Source organism: Epinephelus moara, chromosome 22 (assembly GCF_006386435.1).
Source record: "Epinephelus moara isolate mb chromosome 22, YSFRI_EMoa_1.0, whole genome shotgun sequence".
In the NCBI taxonomy this organism is placed as follows: domain Eukaryota; kingdom Metazoa; phylum Chordata; class Actinopteri; order Perciformes; family Serranidae; genus Epinephelus; species Epinephelus moara.
Genome location: NC_065527.1, coordinates 23,239,782 through 23,262,800, shown reverse-complemented (window position 1 = coordinate 23,262,800; position 23,019 = coordinate 23,239,782). Strand labels below are relative to the sequence as shown.

General features: G+C 43.9%; 1 protein-coding gene across 8 annotated transcripts in view; it reads right to left on the bottom strand.

The window, feature by feature from the left end:
• The window catches only part of rbms3 (RNA binding motif, single stranded interacting protein), a 381,273-nt gene that overhangs the window by 240,255 nt on the left and 117,999 nt on the right, over positions 1–23,019 (bottom strand). For 2 of the 8 annotated variants that reach the window (XM_050035277.1, XM_050035276.1), the window contains exon 1: positions 21,731–22,988. The exons of 5 other annotated variants lie outside the window; for them this stretch is intronic. In XM_050035277.1, coding sequence (XP_049891234.1) covers positions 21,731–21,805 — 75 coding nt within the window. In that variant the 5' untranslated portion in view covers positions 21,806–22,988. Of the gene's footprint in view, positions 1–21,730; positions 22,989–23,019 lie in introns of those variants that run through there. One more of the 8 variants, XM_050035275.1, reaches the window with a different exon arrangement.

Genomic DNA, 23,019 nt, shown 5'->3' with positions numbered 1-23,019 from the left:
GCAATCACTGGGTGAGGCTTTAGGGAATACGTTTTGCATTGTATGTATTATGTAAATGTATTATACATATATTTATTAGTACAAGATGATGCAGTGTGCATTTTCCTACAAAACAGGAAAAAAAGTAAGAAAGGTGCCCAGCATACTACTGAAAGTTTGGACCGACACCTGCTGACAAGAAATCACAGAGCTCATCAAAGTGAGAGACTGGAAGCCTTAACAAAAAGAGACATAAAGGGAACCTTGAGGGCACTTGTGCTAATGTTAGTCATTGCCATAAAATTACAGAATTTTGACTGTATGCCTCTGTGAATCAGGGGTGGGCAATATAACACCATAACCAATGAAACTTACTATGCAGGATTATCTAACAAGCAAACCAAAAAATCACTTAAGCCTATGACCCACTAGAAATGTGTGGCGGTATATTTTATCTACAGAGACTCTGCCCTCTGCCTGTATTCGGGTGTGTGTTTGTGACGTTCCTAGGCACAGCACAAAGGTGAGGGGGGATTTACAAAAAGGTAGCAACCGTGTGCCAGACTGTAAGCAGCACGCATCCAAGTGGAAGCTACAAAAATCGAAGACACAGCGCCAAAAAACACAAATATAGTGAGGCCAAACAACAGTCACTTTTGCTGATGATACTGTTTACAAACAGTGCCTGACAATTCCTGCATAGTATACCTTTACGGAATTTGTCAACCGCCAGCTGACACTTTGCGATACCAAGGCAGCTACTCTTTTTAAATATCTAGTTGTATCAGGGCATTGTGGGAAATCTTGCAAAAATAAATAAGCAAGATGTCTCTGGGGCAATATTGGATTTAATGCCATGAAGTATTGTAATTTTCCAGGTATTACATGTAATGAATTAGCCAGAAACAGATATTTCCATTTCATTACGTTATCCATAGTAGGGATGTCAACAGTTAACCGTTAATCAGTTAATTGTTGAGAATATTTTTGACCAGTCAGGAATGTCAGTCTATTGGTTATTTTGCTAATCTTCAGTTTACTGCATTGCACACCACCCAGATGTGGTGGGAGCTAACGTTAGCGACCTGTGACGCTTATTCGATGATTGCTGCTTGTAACGCTGTCTTAACCAAACATTGTGCACACCCTCTGGTTTCTCTCCAGGTTTCCCTGGTGGGTAAGAAATTTGAGGCTCTAACCCCCTTTACATTGTTGGCTACTCTTAGCTCTGTTACTGCCATTAGCAGTGTCAGCACAGCTAGTGGTGCTAACAAACTTAGCAGTGCTAAAAAGAGCCGCTTGCTCACCATGGCCACCTGAGGGGAGACAGGAGGGTAGCAACCGTGTTTCAAACCAAAATTAACTGAAACTGACACCATCATCCGCAACCAGCTGCTCTATTGAAGTGCTGAAAATTTCATGACATGATAATATATCAATGTCATGATATACAATTACCACAAAAAAAAAACAAAAAAAAAACATCCCTATCTAATAATAATAATAATAATGTTATTAATAATAATAATAATATATGGCAATACAATGTATGGACACAGATGTGACATTAATGTTTTATGTCACTTTCATCTGCACTTCATTTTCTTTCTTTTAATTTATTTATAAATTTTTTTGCTTATCAATCCTCCACATTTTTTTTTCATTGCTTCTCTATTTGACTCTAATCATTCTGAATTGTCAAGTTGCCAGCCATCGAGGAATAAGCAACAGAGTTAACTATCTGCTCTCAGGAGAATTAGACTGAAGACTCTCAGCAGGTTGCTGATGTCTGATTGTAATCTTCAATGTCTCCCTCTTCCCCGAGATCCAAACACAATTTCTCTGACTTGCTTTTAATTTCATCGTATCGGTGCTAAAAACGCTCCCAGTCTGCTCTGCTTTTCATCCTCCTCTCTTACCTTTCAGACCAATATTGCACTGTTTCCAACCATTTTATCAGTCACAACTGTACAAGTAGTGCTTGAATATTTTCCTTTGTAAACTCTAAAACTTTTGAGAAGCTCAAGTGTGTGATCAAGTCCTGTCTTCTCTTAAGCCTGGTTGCTCAGGCTCAAGCAAAGATGTACTGTAAGGTGCTAAAGCACCTGCTGAATAGAGTGAGAGAAGGTAATGTACATGTGACAGTGAAAAAGACAGAGAAAGTGAGAGAGAGACCTTCAGCTAATGCTTTTCACCTTGAAAGGCTGCTGACGATCCACTCTCAAGCCGCTTCGTGAGCCTGCTGCCCGCCATCCCTCCCTCTTCCTTTTGCCTCCCTGCATTCACTTTTATCGAATTACAGGGGTGCAGGCTCACCCTGCGCCACATTTAAAACGGCACTAATGCATCCCAGCGTGAGGTAAGGTAGCTGTGTCATAGCAGCTGCGTTCCAGACAATTACCACCAACGAGGACGGCAAAAGGCCCAAATGGAGAGGAAACAAATAGGTGTGGAGAAGCACTCCTTTGGATGACTCATTAAACAACCAGGCTATCACACCCAGTGCGATTTCAGTTTCCCTCAAAATGCCTTAACGATGTCACTTGTCTGTAGCTATCGATTTCTCCCTGCCAGGCTTGTAATTGGAAGAAGAGTAAGTGTAATCTGAGACCACAAGATGAGGGCAGACATTTTCAGATGATAAAATCACCCCTCTTCAAGGGTGCTAAATCTGAAATGATAATTTGAATATAAATGTAGTCCTATTGATTTAATTGTAATTCAATGATTGAGTGTAACAAATATTCCCATTGATTAGCCGTGTCTTTATGTTCGTCACTTCAATCACCTCATTAACCCCGAAAACGATCTAATAACATCCAACCTGACGGTGAGTGTGACTGACATTTGATATCACCAGCTGTGTCTTTGTATATTTTAAATTTCTTTCTTTTCTAAAGACAGAACAAAGCTTTCTAATTTTCCTGTCTCCAGACAGTCTAAGAGCAGAGAGCACGAAGGGTCTAATGTGATTAAACAAATGTGCCACAGCCGCCTGGGAGCCAAGAGAAATCCTCCTAACCCGGGTCATCACAGGTGAAAACAAACCAGGTTTTATTAGAGGAATGATAGACATTTTGGAGGAGGCAGGGGGGCAAAGTTTTCAAAGCCGACTGCTAAAACATGCACCACATCCCAGCGAGGAGATTGGATTCCAACTACAGGCTCAGGGCAGCAGCGCCGGGGTCACTCCACAATCTGCACGGGTCAAAGCCAAGGCAGCGCTACAAGCTGGTTTGACGTTCTCCATTAACTCACCCTCTCTAACCCACAACACAAACCTGTGCTACTAAACAGAAAGAGAGAAATACAAAGGGGAGGAGGGAGCAAAAGGGAACTACACACAATCGGAAAAATATCTTTGTAGATTTTGTGAGAAAGAAAGAAGGAAAGAAAGATTACATTTTTTAACTTGACAACATACACATTTTAAATGGGTCCTTTTGTGTTTCCTGTCTGAGTGTTTGTTAATGAACACGCCGACAGGAAAAAACATGGACCAAAGCTGATGCCCTGGCAACAGAATGGCAATGAAAAGGTCCAAAGACTGAATCACTGTGATGTCACGCTAACAACAATCACCTCTGGATAGACAACTTTGAATTGCAGAGATATGTGAAATCGGCAAACTTGTTTATTTCTGTTGTCATTTTTAGCTGTAACTATAGCGTTTTAGGCGTTTTCTCCCTGTGCCACTGTGGGTTTTCTCCGGGTACTCCGGCTTCCTCTCACAATCCAAAGACATGCAGGTTGGGGATAGATTAATTGGTGACTCTAAATTGTCCGTAGGTGTCAATGTGAGTGCGAATGGTTGTCTGTCTCTATGTGTCAGCCCTGCGATAGTCTGGTGACCTGTCCAGGGTGTACCCTGCCTCTACCCCAATGTCAGCTGGGATAGGCTCCCCCCCTATATAGTTAAACATGGTGGTCCAACCTCTGATGTTTCTGCTGTGCTTATTTTTTTTTGCTAGCATCTTTGAGAAACCAACAGCTACCCAACAGCAACATCTCACTGCAGGTCGGACTAACTAATAGTTGTCATTTTCTTAAGTCTGTGGCCCAAAAAATAAAGTCGCAACCCAACCAAAGGCTGGGAGATGTGGAGAAAATCAATTACCACAATATTTTTAAGTATTTCCTTGATACTAATATTGCAACAATATTGTAGGTTTGACGAATGGTGCTTTCACAAAAGATTTACACAGTACGATTCTTAATAAATCATCACTCATCACTTACATCACTTTACTGTAATGCAGCCTTTAAAACCAGGAAGAGACGACACTTAGGATATTAAGATACCCAAAATCTAAGACGATTTCTAATCTCATATCACAATATCAGTTTATTATCGATATAATGTCCAGCCCTAACCTAACATTACTTAATTTAAGTGTTGAAATTAATAAATATGAAAGCATCAAACATGTATTTTAGATGAATGAGATGTACAAACTCTGAAATAACAGATGCTGAGTCCAAAGCTGTCTTTGAGCATGTCTGCGCTTCACAGATGAGAATCTTAAAAACCCTTTTCCACTCTTTATCGTCACCCTTCACCTCCATACACAACAAGACTTAACCATTACTTCTTGACATCTCAGCCGTTCCTCGCCCCTGTTTGCTCAGCGCCATTAAATTGCATGTACGTGATGCTGGGGTTTTCTATCCGAAACTTGTTGTAAACCAACGTGTTGATTTGGTATGGGTTGCAAAAAAATCAGAGAACGGAAAACACCCACAATTTGAATTAAGAATAGACACAAATAAAGTTACTGTATGCAGGCTTGGACTGTCAATACTTAAACCAAAGCAGCTAGATGCCATTTAAATGACAGGCTTAACACAACGGTCTACAAAGAGCAACATATTTGAAGGTGAAGTACACTGTTAAAACCAGATTTTGGTAATTTGGTAAAGGTAACATAGAGTGATAAATTATACTTCACATATACTAACAGCTGCTATTTTTCCGCTCACATTCTCTGGTTTCAGTTTCATATCTACCCACCTTAAACATCTGCGTGTAGGCACTGGACCTGACGTGAAGTCTCCAGACTGCATACTGTTTGGAAACACGATCGCAAAAACAGCTTGTTTGGGCTGAGGCTGTGCCCGGCTAGCGTATACAAAGCATATAGAGAGTCAGCTAGTCGCCACAAGCCACAGCTTTATTTAAAACTTCACCCAACCTCAAATGACTTGTGGAAGTCAGTTCCTGAAGGAAGGTTATTCAGGGTAGTCGAGCGCTCAAAACATCTGAAACAGCATTACAGCCTACGGAAATTTCATGCTTACAAGCAGGAAAATAAAGGCCGACACATGCAGGCGAATCTGGTATTGACTTGCTCTGCTTTGTGACAAGTGGGGAAACAGAGAAGTGAATGTTAAACACTGGTAGTACTGTAAATGTCTCGCCGCAGTGATATTGGCAGCTGCAATGTCATTACAGTGTTTTAGTTTAGGTCTTAGAATGACAGTGCTTGTATTCTGGCGTTAGTACAGGTGTAGCTGTCTCGCAAGCCTTCTCTCTACGCTTCATTTCACCCCATTTTACCACCGGGCCTGTGTCAGGGGGAAGTGGTTACACTATAAAGACTTACAATGAGACTTACTTTATACTAACAACTCCTCACTATACAATAAATGTCATCTTAGCATTTACCAAAGCCTTGAAGTTATTCGTTTTTAACGATATCTCAAAAACATATGACCTGCTGTAATTATATAATTACTCAAATTACATTTGTTTCCTCCTCTAAAACCAGAACACTCCATCTTGACAATGGGACCTCACAGAAACAGCATATTTGCGAGCGCCCTGATGTAGATTTGTGGTGCCTGCAACAATGATCACCTCTGTCAGAGACTTCATGGGGGCCGCTGATAACCGCCAACAAAAACAACAAGCCACGCCAGCGCAATTATGCATGTCCATTTTAACATAATATGGGGAGAACATGAGATGCGTGGGAGCGAAGGGTGACTGTTGTGTCCTGCGGGGGTGGGAGGTTTGTGTATATGTGTGTGTGTATATTTATGTGGTGGAGAAAGAATGTGTGTCTGCGTATGTACGGCTGATTGAATGCGGGTGTCCATGTTGCATGCTTGTGTGACAAGCGAACAGGAGCCAGGATCTAAAGAACACATGTTTAGGGTCCTTTTGAGACCACTGCTTTGAGTTGACAGCATTGTTTGGGTTTGGGTGGGTATTTCAAAGGGCTGCTCGGGGATAAAAGACAAGTCTCTAGAGTTTATGGTTGCTACACATTTTCCATTTTAAGATTCCAACCCTTTATAGCCATCAACTTTGAGAGATTGCACAGTGTATTGTTTTTCACACCAGACTACAGGCTAACTATATGGCAGATACTTTGCACCATTTGTAGACTCACAAGGAAAAGTAATTCATATTGTTGTGGTAAAGTTCAAAATAAGTTTCAGGTTCTCTTGTGATTTATTACACTTTGTTTTTTCTTTTACTGGAATAACCTTGTTCAATATCTTTCTCTGGCAACGGTGAACAGTAAAAGAGAGCAACTGTTGCACAACAACCTCATAACATTATGATGTAAGTGTTTGATTTCTGCAGGAAATTAAAGAATTCCAGTTCATTTTTTGGCCCTTTTTTATAGTTTTGGCCATCATTTTTGTCAATTATGATAACACTGTATTTGCCAAAGTAATTGCTGAAATTTAAAACACAGAAGTCAGCTGGTCAGATGATCACACACTCAAAATGCTGGTAATATAATCCCTTATTGCACAAAGAACTGTTAAGTACAGTTAAGTAAATATAATGGAACTAGATAGCACTCAGCTTTTGGTGCTCAAATGCCAAAACAGCAATGTCTCTTTCCAGAAATCATGACCTGGTTACTAAGGATAATCCACAGACCTTGCTGTGAGCAGTTTCATGTAGGATCTATTTTCTCTCTGCTGAACTACACCCACCAATTGTATCACCACACAGAAGGAAGTGTGCATCCTCTGCTAGCTCATCTAGCACCACTGAGCTAGCTAACATTTCAGCTCAGCCGAGGAGGACGCCATTAATGTTTACATCTTGTGCTGTTACAAACACGAGACTCTTGTCCATGAGTAGATGCACTCTTCCTTCTACGAGATGGATGGCCGGTGTAACTTGAAAGAAAATAGTTCCTACATGAAACTGCTCACAAAAATGTCTGTGGATTCATTTTCGAATTCTTTTTTTTTTTTTTGTTGTTGTTGCTCTGAGCACCACAAGCCGTGTGCAATCTTGTTCCATTATGTAGAAGAGAAGGCAGACATCTATACGGCCAATACCTCCAACACTCTGCAACTCACACAAAATGATCTAGACTGATAAACAGCACTATAGGTAAGAGGAAAAATATGTATTTTTGATTTTTGGCTGCACTGTCCCTTTAAGAATTGACAGTTTATAATATTGCCATTTGCTTTTGCTTTTTCTACCTAAGCCTGTTTAAAGGCTCTCTGACGGCTGATTTCTTGCCGTCTTTTTAGGAACCTTGCCATGTTCCCACATCTCAGCATTTACTTAATGAGTACAATCACTGATGGCTAAAACTATGGAAATAAGACCCGAGCTGTAATAAACCACAATTTTCTTTAAAAGCTTCATGGTCATTTATAAAAGCTTTATGGTCCTTAAGGGCACATAAAATACATGTTGTAGTTCCCGAGATGCATGAGCCTGAATAAGAAAATCTCTTGAGTCCTGCAGTTGATTTCTCTGAGATACAAGGTTTTAATCTGATGGCAGTGGAGGGATGGAGGCAGGGCTGGCTGGCAGGCAGGATCAGTCAGTCAGGGTGACCTCATGTGTTTGGCACAGGGAATGCCTATCAGGTTTCCCTCTGTGCAGATTCCAGCTTGCTCACTCCACACCAGCCCCAGGACCAAACCCCCCCCGAGGCATATGTGTGTACGTGTGTGTTTGTGTGGAAAGGGGAGATAATTGCATGGTGTGTGTGTGTGTGTGTGTGTGTGTGTGTGTGTGTGTGAGAGAGTGTGTTTGTGTGTGAGAGTGAATGAGATAGAGAGGTAGAGAGATAAATTATATGAGATAAATTATTCAGAGGGAAAGAGAGAGAGAGATACTGCAGGAGGGTGAGCTGTGTGTCAGTCCCCTCCAGTGAACTCGGTGAACTCAGCAGGGCTCCCACCCTTCCTCAACGATAAACGTCCTGCTCTCTCATGTTTCCTCTCAGGCTGTTATGTATGCACATGATAATGTGGGTCATTGTGTATGTTGGGGTTTCAACAGTGTGTGAAACTTCTCTCGCATGCCCCAAGTGCGCACAAGGGCTTTCATGCTCTATAAATATGTAAAGAAGAAGGAGCTCTTATTCATTGAATTCTGATGATAAAGATAATCTAGGAAGCCAAGCTGCAACATCAGAAAAGTTTATATCGGGTTGGGATTCAATCGTTTTTCCCAAAATCTGAATTAAGTATCAGTTAGCAGAGGTGTGGACTCAGGTCACATGACTTGAACTTGAGTCAGACTCGAGTCATAAATTTGATGACTCTAGATTCGACCTGACAAAATCAACAAAGACTAACAACTTGGACTTTGACACGAGTGAGTTGTGTCTTCACTTAGACTTGAGCCTTTTATATTTAAAATACTTAATACCTTCTCCCAAGCCCAAAGATATAAAAAGTATGTTATTTTAAAAGTGTGCCACAAAATAAATATTCTCCATGCAGTCCCTAATTCAACTAATATTAACACTATTCATTGCCAGTCAATCCAATCTAGTTACAGGAGACAACCATGAAGAACTAACTTTACGTTACAGAGTATCAGTTGGACGAAGTGATGGTCAACATAGAACCAAAAAGCACTATGTACAGATGGAGACACAACAACTTCCAACAAACTTGTGACAAAGAAATACACAATTTTAAAAGCATTTACGATCTTTGTGAATCAAAGGACTCGAAACCCAAGGTTTATGTCTTGTGACTTGAGTGCAAAGACTTGAGACTTACTTGTGACTTTCAAAACAAAGCACTGGCTCCACCTCTGTCAGTTAGTATCAATACAATCTATTCTATTCCCGCCTTAGGGTTACAGTAGTTGCTCTACAGTGACCTTGTCTGACCCGCTGTCAAACAATGGTAGGTAAGCAAACACTATTGGCAGCTATCGCTATGGTAACAATACAGCACACACTCCCGACGATCCCTTAAATAAAGCCTCAACAGGCTCAGAGGCTTCCCGTTGCACAAATCACTGTGGAAACTGCCAGCAGAGAAATGTACAATGCCAAACACACACACACACACACACACGCGCACACACACACACACACACACACACACACACACACGGGTTAAACAGATGCAACATGCTAGTTAATGCTGCCACACATCAGCCATGAGAGCCAAGCGTCCTCCATAACCCTTGAGAGGGGAATGATGGAGCAGGGGCCGCCTGCTGCAGCTCCGGCTGGCTGTTAAACTGCTATCTATAACTAAACAGATCAGCAGATCATCCTGCGCTCTACAGGAAGTCTACATAACTGGGGCACAGAGTTCCTAAACATTTCAGAGAGAGCGCGAGCGTCAACAGTCGTCTTAACGATTACACCGGGTCTGTGGCGGGGAACGTTGGCTCACCATTGCCGGAGTGTTTACCCAATGTTCGCAGGGAGGCGGGGTAATGTCAGCTTAGTGATTAATTGCAGGCCCAAAGTGCTGAGGACACAGAATCTGCTCTGAATGGCGCCGACTGCAGCTCCTACAAGGGTTTATTGCTTTATCGGCTGAATCCTAATGTGACCCTCTTCCCTCCACTCCCTCAGACGCTTCCAGTGGTGCTGGAGCATCCGAAAATATTCAGCAAGGTGCCTCTGTGGTTAATTGCCCGATGTAGTTCAAGTTCCCACTGTTGAGGAAAGTTTCTACTGTATTTTCCATTGATAGCCTGAAAAAAATAAGCATTTAGGAATTAATTCAAGTGCAGCATGTCTGCATGGGGCCTGATACAGATCTCTATGGGTTGATAAAGCTCCCTATACAGCGTGATTCCTCCCAATATGTTGGGAGAAGCATAACATATGGCGGTTACACAAGCATGCAGCTGTTGTTTTTTGGGGCTAGAGATAAATAATGGATACAAGTCTTCCACAGGGTACTCAAGACAGCTAATGAGAGAAAGAAAGCAGACAGGGAATTAGAAACTAACTGTTTCTCAAAGCCACTGTTTTCTAACATTTTCACAAGAGCCCAAGGACAAAAAAATACAGGAGAGATAAAAAACATCAGTATTCATCAGCTGTAGAAGTACTCAAATGCAAATGTTAGCAAAACTTGTACCAGTAATATTGAGCACATTTTAATACAGACACAGAGGGCCAATCCTATTTTAGATTTCTACCCCTACCCCTTGTTTTTTTTTGTGGTAAAAAGAGCTGCTGGACCTTAGTTAACCTTCAGGTGTCCTATGCCATCAAAGTGGGGAAATGCGACATGAAAATCTGTTATGTAGCCTATATGTCATGCACAAATCAGCAATAACAACGTACGTAAGCTAGCTAGTTAGCTACTGAGACATCTGCATACTAGCGATTTCTTTTCTTAGGCTTGTTGTAAAGACAAGGACCATAATATATTGAAACCACATTAAACTTAGATAATACAATGGTTATTGTAATATTTAAATCTTTATAAACGAGTTTAGAGTGTGCCTTTAAAACGCCTCAGTTTGGAAGGTCGTGTAGCCCTGAAACTTTGCCCTACCCCATCTATCCCAACAAGCATCTGGACACCCTACCCTGAGACATGATCGCACAAAATGGAGGGGTACAGGCTAAGTGGTAGTGGCGAAGTTTGTATTGGGAATGGCCCAAAGTAATACCTTCCTTAAATGCATGTGAGAGCATTGATTCCTGCGTGTATTTCCCTCTCACACACACTCTCCATCCTACTCCATCTCTCAAATGTGGGTGACCTTAATAATTTAGGGGAAAAGCGGAGATCGCATTTGCCTCAGTGCAGATCTTACAGGGGGAAACTTGTGTTCTGCATCAAACCCTCCAATAGGTTTGTCATTTTCAGGCATTCGTCTGCAACCAACTGAACCCTCACCCTCTCTGTATGTTCACAGGGGGTGTCTGCGAGCCAACATGATTAACTATTGAAAGGGGAGAGAACCGGCATCTTGTATGGGGACCACATATCATAATGACACTTTTTAATTCTGTTGCCAATGGCTGTTTATGTGCTACTAATTACTGGTGAAGAATAATAATCTCTCCTCCAATTGGACTCCATCACGCCGAGGGCTTTCTCCTCGCCTCTACTTTGCATTTATCCTTGTTTTGTGACTCTGCTGGCTCCACTTGCTCCCCGCATCAGTGTCCTTGCAATCTAATTCATGCCGCCTACCTGTCCCACTCGGTGTTTTTCCATACTCTGACTAATGCACACACGTAGTGGCCACAGAAGCGGCTGGAGCAGTGGAAGGGTTTGCCAGATAAAGCATTCAGGCAAAATCTAAGAGGGTGGCTTGAGTCATTTAACTCAAATAAAGCCAGGAGAAAGGCCTGTTTGCTCTTGGTAATCCCCCACTTGCTCGACAAGGCTTCGCAAGGTTCATCTGCTGCGCTAAATTGGTGCACGTATCCTTATTTGTATAGGAGCTCATTGTGGCTGGGTGAGAGGGGGGAATCTGACAGGACTGGCAGCTATTCAAGCCCTCATGCCTATTTGCTTATCCTCATTCATGGCAGAATTGGCTTTTTCCGGAGCCATTTTTCAAGCTATGCGTGACATGGTATTTTCATTGAGCCTGCCACTACTAATGCAGCTGTGTAGAGTAACTATTGCAGGCAGGCAGTATATGTGTTTAGGAGAGGGGCGACCAGGGGCCTCCCACACTAATCACAGTGGTAAGGCAACACTACCATTTGCATGTCTGTGGCCGGTGTCTCCTTCGGTTTCCACGTCTGAATATCTAGGTGAAAGACATCAGGTCATCAGTGTGTGCAGCCACAATGGAAATGAAATGCAAATTCACTCAAAGTGAGATCAACCCTGGCAAAGGATTTTCTTTGTCAGACTGTGACGTCATTAGGTAAATGAAAGACCAGTGTGAAAAATGAGACTGCTGATCTTTCCGTCTTTCTCTCTCCGCAGGTGGCTTTCCCAGTCTCTTGTCCTGACTCTTGATTCTCTGGGGTGCCAAAAAAAAGATCAAACTTCAAACAATACAGTATAGTGCACTGCATATAGAAAAACGAGACACCCATTTGCAGGACTTTCCAGAAAAACACACTAATGGAATACACACTATCGCCTACATAGTAGACTGTTTTGATTATGAGCTCATCGCAATTTGGCGCTCTCGGTTTGCCATAACTGGTCTGGTTATGGGGCAGACCACAGACTAGGACTACAACCCAATAATAAACTCAAACCAGAAGAAAATGACAAAACTGTCTGTGGAGAGTGCCATCATGATCAGCAAGGGAAAATTGCCTTTACAGCACTTTACACATACAAGGGCTTCATTTGGTTAACATATTAAATTTGAAACCACCACTCGTGACAATAAACAGACATTTAGAGTGGATAGGTCTGATTACATATAAGGCAGGCCTCAGCCTCCCTCAGATGCCCTCAGTCAGGAAGGTGAAAAGGTAATTCTGCTGCAGTGGGAGCCAAGCCGAGATCCTCTGGTGCGCTGCTCCTCGAAGTGTACGCAGCAGCCGTTCGTTAAAAATGCAGGAGCAATTACCCCGGCTGAGTCTGACTCAGTGAACGCTACCAAGCTGAGCTGCCGCCACCGCCTCCTACACCTCCTCCTACCCTTCCGCTGCTGCTACACTAGGCAACCTGAGCGTTCTTCATGTGAACCGGCATGCCAAAGGTGGGGCGGCAGATGCAGCAGACACCAAAAGCTTCAGTTACACGAGAACAACAAAAGCCCTTCTCTGCCTGTCTGTCTCTCACGAGGTGCAGTTACCTCTCCCCCTCCCTCGTCCTTCCCGAGCACGTGACCGGCAGCCTGTCATCCTTCACCACCAGCTCACTCCTGTCCGGACCCAACTCCTCTTCTGCCCTCTTTGCTCTTCGCTATCTCTCCCTCAGATGGGGCCAAAAAAGGTACTATCTGCCTCATTCTGAATTCCAGCTATGCAGTTCACATAAACAAGGGCGCTTGAGTCTATCCATCACTTTCAGGGTTGCAATTTTAGCATAATTTGAGGAGAGACAGGGGCTCACAGTTAATTTACGCATGCTGTGAAACATCACATCCAAGCAAAATATGCCTCGCAATCAACAGATGACAATATAAATAGAAACAAACAGACTTCACTTCACAAATATATTCAACTGTTCACATAATACAGGTAGTGTTTGCCTTGTGTGGAGCAGTGCTATTCTCAGGATAGACGAAAAATCCAGACAGAGGTATCAAACCACACACACTGAAAGGATTCAGCCTTATCCAGACATATTATCTGGTATCTATTGAGCATCGACAGGAACCAACAGAAGTTTCAGCGAAGTTCGTAATCCTTTTATCTCTTTTTCAACAAAGTTGATAATCCCTGACTAAACACAATCACTCACATGTGTTCTCTTCAGTTGGAAAATAATGACCATAATGTTGCCAAATACATGTTTGGCAAAGTTTATTCAAGGACCTAACAGTTGTATATTTTCTAATATTCACCATATGCACAGAACGATTCTCGCTTGAAATGGTTTTAGGTGTGTTTGACTTTTACTATATCCCATATGTTGCTCTGTATGTTAATATAGGCTGTATGTATTAAAGGGGTCTACACAGGAGGTGTCTCTCCAACCACTCATGTCATCCTGCACAGATGGCAGGACACCATGCCCAGCAGACAGCAGGGGCTCCCGGAAATAGAGGAAGAGGCACGCGAAAGCGATGGAGGATGGGAACGAGTAATTACAAAGAGGGACAACATGAAAGAGAATTTAAAGATGAAGGGAGGCTTGGTGAAAAAAAATAGGAGCAAGGAAGAGTGGTCTGAGCGAAAGTGAAGGGGAGAAACATAAACAGTCAAAGATGAAAAAAGACAAAATTGTGAGACTGTACCCTGCCGTCCTCAGAGGCAAAAGGGGAGACAGAAAATAGAGCGTGAAAACGCCAGGCTATGCTTTTGCCAGAGCGACAGAAGAGTGAAACAGTGGGCCAGAGGAGACAGCTCCAGGCAGAAACTATGTTACAGAAAGAAATGCTAGTGAAAACAAGAAAGAGGGAAAAAAGCAGGTGTATTTGTAGAGTCTTGCCGCGCTGGTTGGTTCGAAGGGCACATCATGTGTCTCGTTTCATCTGGTTCCAAATCTATAGCAACATCTCTGTCTCTCTGTCCCGCTGTATGTTGACTCTGCATGCCTCTTTCTCTCTGTAGGAATACTCCAAAAATACAGAAAACACATAGAAATGTGTTTCATTTCAGCTCCTCACAAGGAAGAGCCTCACATCCTAGGACAAACAATTCTAATGCACTTAAAAATGTTTGTAAATTCAAGCCATGCCAAATACGCACAAATACTAAAGACCACCTGTGGTTTAAAGTTCACATCCGCAATTTATTTGATGCACAAATGATCCCAGTAAGGGTTTCTGCGTGTGTTTATGTGTGTGCTCCTCTCTTCACAGCAGTGCATTCGGAAGCTTGTGGAGATTCAGCGTCTTAACCCAGGTTTTTCCGGTTGAAGGAAACTCGCCCTGCTCATTCCGCCACCTTCCTCCCCATATGCCCCATTTCACCAAACAGGTAGGAGTCTCCTCTCCCTTGCAGCGCAGACTCGAGTTGCCCGTTATATCTCCAGATGGTCCGGGAAGGAGAGTTCAGAGACAAGATTCCCTGGGGCAAGAGCTCCACCACTAAGCACATCATTTTATATTTTAGCCATTTATCTCAGACTTTCTTTTTTTCTTTTTTTTTACAGCGACCTCCGCCAAGTGAGCAGGCACTATGTTCTGTGTCTTGCTCAAGGACACTACGATGCAACATGAGCCTGTTGAGGAGAAGAAAAATGCGACCTGGTTTTAAGACCTTCACTCAGAGCGCTGGACCAATTACCAAGCACACGGTCTCACACACACAGTATTTGTTGACAACTCTGTTAAATACAAACTTACTGATAGACTTCTTTAGCACACATTTACACGCAAGTAATCATACACCATCTGTGCTCGTAAACCATGCCCTGCGATGTTAGCACACATATAACATTGCTGCTACATTTATAACCCCCTGTGTACCCCGAAGTTAATACAGAACAGGTTCCTTCTTCCATCATTAGAGATGCAACCTACAGAACATAAAAAAAGCTTGATATTTCATTTTGTCCGTCCCTCCTTTGCTCCTCTGACAAAATGCACTTACATTGACTACGTTTACATGCACACCATATTCAGATTAAGGTCAATATTCTGGTTACGGTAATAGTCCGAATAAGGTGTTTATATGCGCTGCAGCAACTGGAATATTCCGTTAACATGTTAATTGACATATTCGCGTGTTTCGGCATATTCCAGAAAAGACCCGGCTACTGGCCTACCAGAAATGCTCTTATTTAATGCAACACTCAAGCTGCGGGGGACAGTGATATGCCTATAGGCGTCTGGTCTGCCGGAAATGAAGATGAAGAAAAAGAAGTTGTGTTCACAATGAACAGAAACTGTAATGTTTGTTTCCGACATACCCCTGTGTTGTTTGTCCTCAACAATGGAAGACGAGAGCGAGAAGAAAAGGCGGACAAGTGTATGGACCTTTCCTTCCAGCTTATGCCGTTCACGCCAGCCAGAGCCCCCCGGAGTCTGTGGATGAAGGTACGAAGCCAGTCCTGCTGTTCTCCCCGCTTGCCATAACCATAACAACACCGACAACCCAGGATTCCTTGCGAATCAAGCATGCGCAGACGTAACTGAATATTCCGGTACGGGGCATTTTCCGATTAAGGTGTATACATGTCACAATATTCTGATTAAAAAAGGCATATGCCAGGGGTCTTATTCAGAATATTCTCCAACCGGAATATGACCTTAATCGGGTATTGCACGTGTTTACATGACTCGTGCGCAACCAGAATATTGAGGATATTCCGAATAATACAGGAATATGGTGTGCATGTAAATGTAGCCAATGTCAACATGCACAAAATATTAGTTTTTGCTCTTATTCCAATATTCCTAATAAGCTGTTTACATGACTGATGAAAGTGAATATTCCATTAATATTCCTGTTTACATAAAGCCGCGCATACCCCGGTTAACATACCCTAACATGTTGCATATCACGTCAAAATATGGAAAAGTTGTACAGCTGGAGCCGCTTGAGCCATTTTGCTTCTTTGCATCTAAATAGGAATTTTTTCCCAAGTTTTTCACCAGTGGTGGACTTGTTGGACCGTGTAAAAACAGCCTCCCTCTTTCATTCCTTCAGCCACCTACTTGAAAAGGTCAGCTTTGTGATGTTTGCGCAAATCTAAAAACCTGTTGAGACCTTTTATAATGTTTAAAAGTAGGTGTTTCAACTTAAGACCAGAAATGTTGGCTGTTTGTTTCAGGCATGCATCTCAACCCCATTCTTGCAAACTGTTGGTGAGTTGTTTTGTGTACAAAGCATCCATGACAAAACACAGAGCCCACTGTAAACAGGGAAGAGGGTGTGTGTTGCAAACTGCGGTAAAGATCCCAGTTAATGTGAAATATTAGTGTGCATGTAAACGTAGCCAGTGTTGAGAGAGCACTCTGGTAAAGCAGCTGTAATGAGATGTGGACGACAGCATGCAGCGAGCCAGGTCTCAGCGCCCTGACTGCGGGAAGCAATAATGCATACCCCACTCTAATGTATGGGTGTGCAGATAGGGCTGAGCTGTCAGTTGATAGATGAGAGGGGTTAAGAGTACCCCCCTACTGTAGTGTGTGTCGCGTGCATGCTTGTGCATGTACACGCAGGCCGGAGCAAATAAATGGAGCTGTCTGCCCCATTGACTGACAGTTACACATGGAGGGATTGTACTGCTGGATAAAGCTGTAGGCACAGGCAGATAAAAACCAGGGGTATTAGTTGATTAATGATCAAAAGACCTCCTTTCATGGTTTGACCATGTGAGGCGAAGGATTGGAAAAAAAACATTAAAAAAAAAGGAGGAAAGCAAGATAGAGCTCTTGCTAAAAAGCCTGCCAGTTTGAGCCAGCTATGAGGGAACACATGATGGGTTAAGATTTACAGCGACGCCGGGACAGTATTTTGTTTCGGGCAGTCAGTCGTGAGGCATGTATCAAGAATTACAAGTGAGGGAAATGAGTTATACTACCCCTGTCTTAGTACTAATCAGAACATATCGTCCCGGGCTCAGAATAGGGCTGGGCTTTAGTAAATGTAATATAAGAAGTGTATTTTTCCAGCCCTAAAAGCCCTTGATAAACTCTTCAAAGCAGATCCACATCAGCGGAGACAGAGGGGACTAAGCTGCGAGCTGAGTTTTACGCCACTGATAACTGATTTAATGAAAGACTTCGGAAAGTGGTCCTTTTCCCCTGCCTTTGATTTCACTTGCTCTCCATGCCTATGTATATCTGTCTCTCCCTTGTTGTCTCTGCGCCTCTCTTTCTCCTCTATCGAGGCATTAAAGGAGGATTTAGATGGCTCTGTTGTTATTTCTGTAGCACAATGGATCACCCCGTGTAATGTAACCAAACCCTTTTCCTTGCTTTTAACTGGCCCCTCCCTATAACATCCACCCCTCCGCTCTCTGTCTTTCTTTCTCTCTCACACACCCCTACCCTCCATCTCTTCCTCCAATTCTAAAGAATTAGACAGGGTATAAATGGTGCCTATGGCAGGGGCAGACACAGGCACAGATCCTCTCAAAGGGCTCCATTGACTGGTGTTTACTTAAGGCCGGGGACATTAGCCGCTGCTAAATCTACCTCAATCTGTGCCTCTTGGCTTCCTGGGTTCTACATGTTCTAGTCTGACTGCAACACAGACGCCTGCCAGCTCTTAGATCACAGCCACAGTGTAAGCGTGTGTGTGTGTGCATATACTTTTGCAGTGCATCCTTTTGTGTGTGTGAGATCGCTGACATTAGGCATGTAATGACCTAGCCTATCAGCGGTGTAACAGCACAAGGGTACAGCAGTGTCAGGTACCTTGTGTGCATGCGGTAACAGCAACAGTGAAGCCGACTGGATTTCACAACAGCGGCAGAATTTACTGCAGGTTTTCAACGCGAATTAGCATTAATTTGAGAGTTCCTTTTGAGAGTTGTGTGCATAGTAATGAAACAGAGGACTGGAGAATGCCTGTCATTGAGAGAAAATGAGATACGACGCACGCCAAGACTAACAGGCACTTAGTGCACACATTTAGCTGAAATTCATATTCTTTCCTAAACACTATCATGAAATAACAATAATTGATCTGTGTACTGTAATTGTTCTCATGGGCGAAAGGAGGGGCTGGGGCCAGAGAGAGCTTGTTTTACTGTAATTTTCTCATTTATGATGCACATCTATTACCTATCATTAAAGTTGAATGCACAGCAAGCTGTGAACAGCACTACACATCAAACTCGCAGGGAAAGACACAGGCTGGATAAAGGGCCAAATTTCAGCAAATGACTCCACGGACTGATCAGCTGGGGAATAGGCAGAAATAGGGCCTTTAAAGGATCCTCTCATCAAAGCAGCATCCTGCCAGCTCCCCCCCAGCCATAACCTCATACAAAAGTCGCACACACACACACACACATTGACACACTAACGTACACACACACAGACACGCAGACACACAAATCCTCTTTCGGGAATCAATAATTCAGCTAAAGAGAAGCACATGCTACGCCCCACTGCACTAATCAATAGAAAGCCAAATGTTATCTTTTCATCTCATTCTCTGACTTTCACATTCTAATCTGGGCTGGCTAGCTCATGCTGGACAGCATCAGAGAACTCCATTAAATCAGAATATAATGCAGACATACAGAAGGGGATAAAGGGACCCCAAATTCAGAGGGCGCCTCGGTTTATTCTGACAATGTTAGCTCCTTTCTTTTACAATAGAGTCCTTAGTTGTAACCGAGCGCAGATGTTCTATAAATTTTCTATGCATAGAATCTCAAATATGTGTCATAAAATGGAGGCGAGAGAAAGAGAATGGCAACACTTTAGTATGAGTTACGCCCCACTCCCCCTCCCTATCCCTGCAGGATATTTATGCCCCCCACCCACATCTCTCGGGAGAATGAGGCCATACCTTGAGAATGCAGCAATGAAGATAAATAGAACGGCTTGTGTGATTTGAGACTGATGACTAAATCTCAGTGGAGTGTGCAAAATAGGGGACTTGTAGTGAATTTGTGTGTTATTTGTGTGCACACGCGAGGCCAAAGTGGCTGTTGTGCTATTCTGTGGACTGTGTGGACTGAACCTGCAGCCAAGGCCCTTCTCCCCTCTCTGTTATCGAGCTATCAATGGGCATTAATGAGAGTGTGAGATAGCTCTCCACAGCCCTCTCGGCCACATCGCCCAACACTCTGGCCTCTCTCCCCGCCTCCCTTTCTCCTACTGACCCCGTCCATGGCTCGATCATATCAGCCTACGAGGCCGCTGGCTGCGCTAACTAACCATGAAAATGAATACGAATGTCGGCTGATTTATAAACGGAAATGTACGCTCTTCTCGCCTCCCCACGCCCCCACTATGGCTCTCGTTTGCATGACACAGGACCCTAGCCGCTCGCTCAAGGATGCATCAATCGCTGACGGTGGCAAGATTGGATCTGCGCTGACCTTGGGAGTGAACTGCAGCATAGGCAAAGGAGGCAGGGGGCCCTGTTGCAACAGAGCAGGCAGGCGGGCAGAAAGCGAGAGGAAGGAGGAAGAGGGGAAAAGAAAAGTGGAAGGGAGGGAGGGGGAGAATGGAGGGGCATGCCCTGATTGAGAGGCCCCCGAGATGAGCAACTCTGAGATATGAGAAGGGGGAGGGAGGGAGAGGGGGGGATGATGGAAGGAGTAGTTGAAGGGGGGGTGGGAGCAAGAGGGAAGCCATATGGCAGCAGCACAAATGTATTAAACTATAAATCAGGGTGAGAGCTAGTGGACTGCCAGGTGGGGCTGCAGGCAGGTCGTCCCTGCAGGCAGGTCGAATCTCCTGGAAGCGCACTGCTTCAAAATCCAGCTCCACATGGAAAAGGCTGAAAACATCACTGATATTTTGCTTTATTGTGCTCTATCAATTTTATTGATATATTTATTGCATAAACTAATTTTCTTTCTGTCTTAATAGGGGAAATTTGCCACATTTAATGTTAATTTATCCAGTGTTTGAACATGCTCAACACTGATGCCAATAAAACTGAGTTTTGGAGCTGATATCAGAACAATAATTTTTTTGATACCTTTCATAAGGGGAAAATAAACTTTTTATTTGCTCTATAATTTTTTTGGGTCAATACTTCAGTGTTAAATAGAAAGTTAGAAAAGTTTCCTAATCCAGATCAGGGAATGTCTGATTACAGAGTGAGTAAACAAGACTACATATTTCTCCAAATATTCAATGCCAACTTCCAGCTCTTGACATGTTTTAACACTCTGTGCCAAGAACACATCTGGGTCAGGGTTTGATACCCTGCCCTACAGTGTCTATTCCTCTATGGATGCACTTGAAATATTTTACACAAAAAAATGTTTGATTTAAGTTTAAAGCAATCATATCACATATAATGCTATCTAAATACAGAAATTAAACGTAACTATTGCATAAAGTTCAACTGGACACCTTCAGCGTGCCGTTTAGCCACTGTGTTGCATCACAGCATCACAATAATGGACAGAAATTAGTGTTACACATGCGGTAGAAAAACAAATAGAGTAATCCCCAAAAGGCTTCCATTTTAATCCCTTGATGATGTCTGGGTAGTGTGCCCAGCCAGTGTCCTGGCAGCCATCAGGGCCCAGGCCTGGGCTCCCATCCCAGAGGCACTGATGCATACTACAGCTAGAGCAAACACGGGCAGCCCTCCTCATGCCTGCTCTCCGTCAGAATCGTACCGACCGACCATCACCGCAGAGAAAAAAAGGAGGGCTCATAACCTGTTTGACCCCTTCTTGTAAAGCAATACAATTAGGCATTTGTGCTGGTTAGTGAGGAACAACTTTATAATTAAATCATTTATTCACCTCAATCAAAAAAGTGGCACTGAAGCATTTAAACAAAGCCCTACATTCAGCTTGCAAATGCTTCATTAGTAAATTAAATGTGGATCTCTCGTTTGTTTTAAAAGCTGCCTGTCAAGTTATTTTGATGGACAAAAGCCCCCGAATCTACGAGACGTGTTGTTCAGCACTTTACACTTCATGCCAGCGCACTGCATCACATCAAGATCTCATCAGTTTGCAGGTGAGAGGATGGATGGAGGTTACTGGACAGCTCCCAGTAACGGTCTGGTGGGCTGGACTAACTCAAACCTTGATCCCTGATCCCTGAGACACACACAAAGTCACACACATACACGCTGACATAGACATCCAAACTCCAGCGAGGTAACCTGCCATCTGAAACCATCACAGCCAAGGCCAGCTATCCATCAAATCCCATCTCCACTCAGGGATGAGAGGGGGATGAAGGGAGGGCGGTGGAAGAGAGAGGAGGGAGGGGTGGTGAGGGTGAGGGAGGGAGGCAGGGCAGGAGTGTAGGAGGGGATGAGTAGGCTTGAGGAATGCAAGAAGAGCAGCGTACCTTGGTCTGGAGATAGTGGGGGTAGTAGTAGGTGTACTGAGGGTACATTGGCTGCTGCTCCAATCGCTTGCCCATGTAGCTGGAATCCTTAGCACTGAGGCAGGGAATGGTGACACAGGGTGGAAGCTGCCAAGTAGCTAGCAATGGGAAAGAGGCAGCGGAGGGGCTGTGCGATTCCTGTCTTTGCTGTCCGCACCACTGTGTCGCTAGCCGGCTCTCCAGGGAGAAGACAGGGACTGCGTGCCGGACAGCAACTGGGAGGAGGTTTGCCTCTGATGGGGAAGCTCCTAACCGGTCCGGAGCCTCAGTTATCGGATGCTCACTCAGTCTCTCACTGCTGGATCAATGGAAATATTTCCACAAGTGCTAGAAACCAAGAGCGCCGTGTCCGTCAGTGGCTGGTATCGGATAGTAACGCGTGATAAGGGTGAGGTAGAGGAAGAAGAGGGAAGAGAAGACGTGAAGAGGTGCAGGTGGCAGTAGCTCTGGCAGTCCTGTGAATGTTGGAAAATGGGAGAAGGAAGAAGAGGAGGAGAGGAGGAGGAAAGGGATGGCAAGGAAAACGGGAGAGGATGTATAGGTTCACTTCTCGTTTTGAGCTGTTTCACTCCAGTCTTTCGCCTGGGCTTTAATCTGCCTCTCTCTCAGACACACTATGAATCTGACTCTCTCTCTCTCTCACTGCCCCTCTCTCTCTCTCTCTGTGTCCCTCTCTTACATACACACACTGTCTCTCTCTCCTCTGTAGTCTGATCCGACGGTGGCTGCGTGCTGTCCTGTTTGACAGAGGGGAGATATCTCCAGCACCGGTCGCCGACAGATGCACTTTGTGCACGGAGCAGAATCACAACACGAGAGCCAAGCACAGACACAGAAAGCAATCTCAGTCTGTAGCGGCCGAGCCAGCGGGAGGGAAGATAACACAGAGGAATGATCCCAGTTTCTAAATGATGTGGCACAAGCGTGTATTAAAAAAATCCACCGGTTGGTTAGTCAATCCACTGGGTTTCCAGATAGAAGACGAGTGGGGAGAATAAAACCCCACAGTGACTGTGTCCCAGGTGCCCAGCAGAGAAGGAGTCCCTCGTCTGCGATCCTCCCTCTTCCTGCACTTGTAAAATGTGTTCCTTATTTCGTCCTTGGCTCTCTCACTCCTCTAAGCAGCCTGCCTCGTTCTCTTTCCCTCTGTCACACAGTTGCTCTCTCTTACTCTCGCGTGCGCTTTCTCTATCACTCAGCCTCTCTCTCTCTCTCTCTCTCTCTCTCTCTCTCTGTCTCTCTCCTTCTCC